This window comes from Camellia sinensis, chromosome 6 (assembly GCF_055761805.1).
Source record: "Camellia sinensis isolate YWXY chromosome 6, ASM5576180v1, whole genome shotgun sequence".
NCBI classification, from domain to species: Eukaryota; Viridiplantae; Streptophyta; class Magnoliopsida; order Ericales; family Theaceae; genus Camellia; species Camellia sinensis.
The window spans coordinates 194,495,421-194,500,898 of record NC_138966.1 but is presented as its reverse complement, the minus strand read 5'-3'; the positions used below and the strand labels follow the sequence as shown (position 1 = coordinate 194,500,898).

The 5,478-nt window shown below is 35.0% G+C and overlaps 1 protein-coding gene across 1 annotated transcript; it reads right to left on the bottom strand.

Moving 5' to 3' along the window:
- Positions 1–2,161: 2,161 nt before the first annotated feature.
- On the bottom strand, positions 2,162–5,267 carry LOC145793141 (mannosyl-oligosaccharide glucosidase GCS1-like). The gene is made up of 5 exons (XM_082875784.1): positions 4,927–5,267; positions 4,054–4,304; positions 2,652–2,823; positions 2,419–2,505; positions 2,162–2,287 (listed from the first exon to the last, which is right to left on the bottom strand). The coding sequence occupies exons 2-5, from the start codon at positions 4,161–4,163 to the stop codon at positions 2,201–2,203; spliced, it is 456 nt and encodes a 151-aa protein (XP_082731910.1). The 5' UTR covers positions 4,164–4,304; positions 4,927–5,267; the 3' UTR covers positions 2,162–2,200.
- Between the last annotated feature and the right edge of the window lie 211 nt (positions 5,268–5,478).

The window sequence follows — 5,478 nt, the reverse complement described above, 5'->3', positions numbered from 1 at the left end:
ATACAGATCTGTAAAACTTACATTAGAGTTACTTGGACTGAGATTTTTGATTGGCCATAAAAGTAGCCAATTCCACCCAACAAACTCGCAACTGCAGCCTTACCAGTGGAGATGGACTCAGAATCAAGCTGAAAACAACATATCATAATATCAGAACAGTCCATTTTATGCAAAATATAGATTTTGTACAATTGAATACAACTTAAACATAAAATGAAATGGCCACCGGGATTATTTGAACTGCTTGACATTTTATTTTGGTAAGTTAAAGTAAGATTCATTTAAAAAAGGCATCAAGGGAATGCCATCTGTATACAAAAGAGGAGAAGAAAAAAAAAACCCTATACATCTTCATGTGTATCAAAAAGCTCTACAAAATTTAAGAGTTGGTCAAGAAAAGAGATCATAGGAATTGTATAATTTTCCTTAAAATCTTGATCACAAAATTAAAGAATTGGTCAAGCTCTCCCTAAGCCTCGAAAAAAAAAGGGAGACAAGCATTGTTCTTTTCAAACTGAGAGCTGAAAAAGTCTCCTTGAGCCTATGAACTGGCTGAATAACTTTTATCAACATATTCATAATTTTAAGTTTAAACACAATGAGACCATCCAAATAATAATAACAAGAATAACAATAATAATAATAAAAACTATATCTTAAGAATCGTATAATTTTCCTGCAGTCACCAATGTGACTAGGCTTATAGTGACATGTTACTTGCAACAAAACTATCAAAGACATGCCATGATCCTAAAAATTCTGCATACAGTTATTTGATTTCAAAAAACAAATGACACAAATATAAGGATTTCATATGAATGGATACCGCATCAGCCAAATTAAAGCATTTTTTGAATTTGTCATCAAATTCTTTTTCCTTCTCATCTAGTTGACTAGTCAGCAAGGTACCCAAAAGTATGAAGCAAAATTATCCCAACTTACAAAGCTGAAATAAATAGCTTGTGCTATTGAAAGTAAACAAAAAAATTACAAGAAATTGGGGAATAAGTCAACGTGTCCATACAAAAAGGATTGTAATATTGCGCACTAAAAAAAGAAATATAATTTCGAGAGGGAGGGTTCAACTTGTTTATGCAAAAGGAATATGATCCTACTTTCAGAAGATATTTCAATTCCCCAAAGAGCGAAAAGTTCAAAAAATATTTAAATTTAAAATAAACAGGGAAATTTGGTCGGAGGACTGGGATACGTGGTCAGGAAAATGGTACCATTATGCTGAGTTCTTGTCAATGACATTGACATCATCACATTGCCTATTGACTTAAAATCTTGATCACAGCGCACCCATCTTATCTCTACACCCTCCCGTGAGAATGACTGCACTACACCACTCACTTCTTTTAACAGCGTTAACAACTTCACTCTTCATTTCCTCTGCTAAATCAAATTAATGAACGTTATGAATTGACATGAATCCCATCTCTGTAACAATTCTTTGAAGTTTTTATTCTAGGTCTTTTAGACAACAATCATTCCCAAAGTTGTCTCCCCCCCCCCCCCTCTCTCTCTCTCTCTCTTAATCGGCATGCCCGTTTACTCTCCTTTGTCTATTAAGTTGATCTTTTTCCTTCCTCACTGAACTTGTCCACCAAGTTAATTAAAAAATGTAAGTGAAGGTTTTCATGTAATCCAATATGCAGTCCTCTAGATTTCATGACTTCCTAGCATATTGCTAAATATTTTTAGTTGCCTCTTTTCAAATTGAAAAGAGGTTATTTACCTCAAATCTAATTCTGCAGTCTTTCTTGTTTGGCAATACCAACAAGCAGCCTGTTTTCTTGTGCTTCTAATAAGTTATACCAGTATTACTTATAAGGAAGTTTCATAAAGAATGAGACACTTGTAATCTTATAAACACAATGTTCACAATCAAGATAAAGGAAACATGCACAGAACTTGACAGAAGATACCTGTAAGGCTGCTGAGACGTTCTTTAAGTCTTGAATCTTTTACGCCAGTTCCAGATATAAAAGCTACATCTATTCTGAAAGAAATCCTACCCAAGATCTGCATAAAAAACAGAAAAGCATATGGGGTAGAAGAGAAATGGAAACCTGAGAATGGCAATCATAGTCCGTGGACACATGTAACCTGTTACCTCCCTGACTGCCTACCTGAAATACTAAAATGTTATAAGAATCATCGGTAGTGTCTGAGAGTTGCAAACGACCAAACTTCCTCACCTAACAACACATACAAGAGTGTGAGTGAGCAAGCAAGCAAGCGCACACACACACAGCATAAGTGAAAGAACCACTGCTGAAAACTGAAACATGAAACACTAGTACGATTATAACACTGTAAAATGGAAGCAAATGAATGTTTTACCAATAGCAGAAATCAAAATGATTTAGCATGCAGAAAAAACAGCAGACAACAAAAAACATTAATTCTTACTTGGGCTCCAAGATTTTGCTGGACAAGGTCTGATAAATTGTGAATGTGAGATGTCCTGAAGCCAGAATAATGGACTTCCAAATCATCCTGCAAAAAATTGGTTTGAGATTAAAGCTGAATTAAAAATATTGTTGGGGCCACAAAATACATAAACATGGAGGAGCACAGGCATGCATGAGTAATTATTTCCTCTTTCACAATGAAGGTTCCTGTGCATCTATTTGACAACATACCATTGATTCTAAATTTAGATTCAAACTGCCAACATCTGTTTGTGATCCAAAAGCCAGGAGAGAATTCTCACGAATGTTCAAGGTCTCCCTACTCAAACTCAAAGCGTTCCCATCTTCATTCGCAAGATAGAAGAAACGGTGCACAGTTTGCATCACCTCACTAAGCTTGGATCTGATAAAAATCAAAACAAATGAACGAAACATAAGCCAGTAATACCATCCTACTTCTAGCAACTCCCAATTTAAGAATAGAAGATATTCAAGAATTCATGATATGAAACAAAAACGTGAAAACTATAAATTATGCTAAGTAAGAGAACATAAATGTAATTTTCCAATTCTTACAAAGTATACAAAGTCGAATTTGAAAAATAAAAGGAAAAAGAAAAAAGAGAACCTCACTGCCATAGTCCAAGAAGCGAGCAAGTTTCTTTAGTCATATTTGTAAACCATGACACGAGGCACAGATCTAAAGAGAGCTTCCTAGGCTATACTTCAAAGTGTGAAGCACGTGGCAAGCACATAGGTTTTGAACTTAAGAATAGCCACATCCTTATATATTGCTGAATTCATTAACAAATAAATATTTTTCTCAAAAATAAGACTTCTAAGATAAGAACACATTCTAATCTTCATCCTGTCATTGTTTGTATCAATGCTGTCATTAATTAAATTTAATTCATTCATTTCTTTGGGGGGTTTCAATAAATTGTTTGCAATTATAATTCAACAGAACCAAACATTTTTTATGATCCTTTGTTTTCGTCTTTAGTCCTAAAATTCTATTTAATTTACAAAAATCAATTGTTAGCTGATGACATGATGTGTAATTCCTAAATATAGACCTTTTAAAATTTTCCCCCAAAAATATACACTTATTTGATAAATTTCCAAACAGACATTTAACCCATGAGAAGTATTCATTCAGTACAAGTTTGCTTTCGACAATATAGAAGTACTGTTACAAAGCACCCACAATATAAAACTACTACTATAACAATGGGTAAATGTACTGGCAACACAAATACACAACCCAATCGTTAGTACTGATGAGTGTATTCTTACAAGGTCCCATAATTAATGCCTAAACTGCTAAAAATGCAAACCAATAATTCCCAGCATCTTTACTGTGTAAAATTTCAAACAAATAAAAACCATAACATAGAAAAAAATGTGTGCAATTGCCGTAAAATGGTCAATGACAGGTATATGGATGTTAATCAAGGCTAACACACATTTCTTTTTATGCAAACCAATAATTTCCACCTCAAATTCACATGCTATTTTCTTATAGGTTGTCTTGTAGAAAATCTCCAGTTTTGGGGCTATATCCACTAAACAAAACATGCTTATTAGAGGTATTTGATAAGACAAATGTAAGATTGGTGGGAAAGATATTTACTTCTCACTTTGCACATCAATTCGAACTGCCCAGTCCCCACCATAGCCACTGCCATCTTCTTTGGATTTCAAAAAACTTGTCATCAAGGTCATATCTTGGTCAACTAGCATTGACGTCCATAATCCCGTCCATTGTGACACGTCCAACCATATGTCTTCAATTCATCTGAATCTTGGCAGACATGTCGCATGAAATATCTTCCATCCTTTAATCCAAGCCACATCAATCCAGCAACCAGAGACTGTGGAGTCCTGACAACTACAACTGTTAATTTTATTTATTTTTTGATAAATAACTGTTAATTACAACCATCTTTACCACAATGGATAAAATTGAAAGGGTTAACAACCTTCACCGTGAATTTATGGAACCTCTTGGGATCGAGGAAACAATACTCAAACACAATATATAAATATCACATATAATATAACACCAGTCATCCTCGGCTCCTTTTATTTCAAATCAAAACACCCATTATTTTGACTCATAATTTTGAAAGCGACCCTGCTACACAATTCTGAATTAATTTCTATATGAAAATTATGTTCGTAAATCATTTTACAGTCATAAAAATGGAATTTTATTTTCCCCTCTCTCTCTCTGCCTCTTCTTTGTATTGCTGTGGTAGACATAAGTCTTAAACTGGAGGCAAACATCATAAACTTTGTTCTTAAACTGGAGGCAAAATAAGCTGTTTTTTTTTTTTTTTTTTCTGGGCTAAAAAGCAACTAAAAAATCTTTAAAAAATCAACTTTCCCACTAGAAAAAACTACATTTTTTAGAAACAATGAAAGCAACAGTTTATAGATTCTATAATATACATACACACACACACATATATGAGTTTATTCAAATTGTAGATGAAAGTTTCACCTGAGGAAGATCCATGATCTTTGGGGCAGGGAATGGGGTCACGACCCTGGGTTTCTGAGGATGTTCAACGGCAATTATAAGTCGATGAATCATGAAAAGGACAATCAAGAACGCGATGATAGCAAACCCTAGAACAACTTTGAGATCAACATTTAAGAGGCGAATGATACTGTGGTCTCTGCTTCTGTGCTTTCGGAGTTTGGGATTGCGGAGAGGGGTTCGATCTTCGTTGGCGTCTGTATTTGATTCTGCTTCTCGCACTTCGTCGCCCACTTCCAGCCATTTTCAGATCAGTGAGCACTGAGGAGAGAGAGTAGAGAGAGAGAGAAGAAGATGAAGATAGAAATGTGCCGTGGACTTCGGCTGGGCGAGTATGGACCGTTGTCTGGCCCAAGTTTAGGCCCAATAAGTAATGACGCTCAATTAGCAAATATTGGCCCACTTTGAGGCCCATTGTTTAATTGAAGCCCATTTTGACAAACTTTGCTGTCCAACTGGCCCAGGCAAACTTGGAAAAAACCGGAGCACAAGCAATAATCAATATTTCTAAAA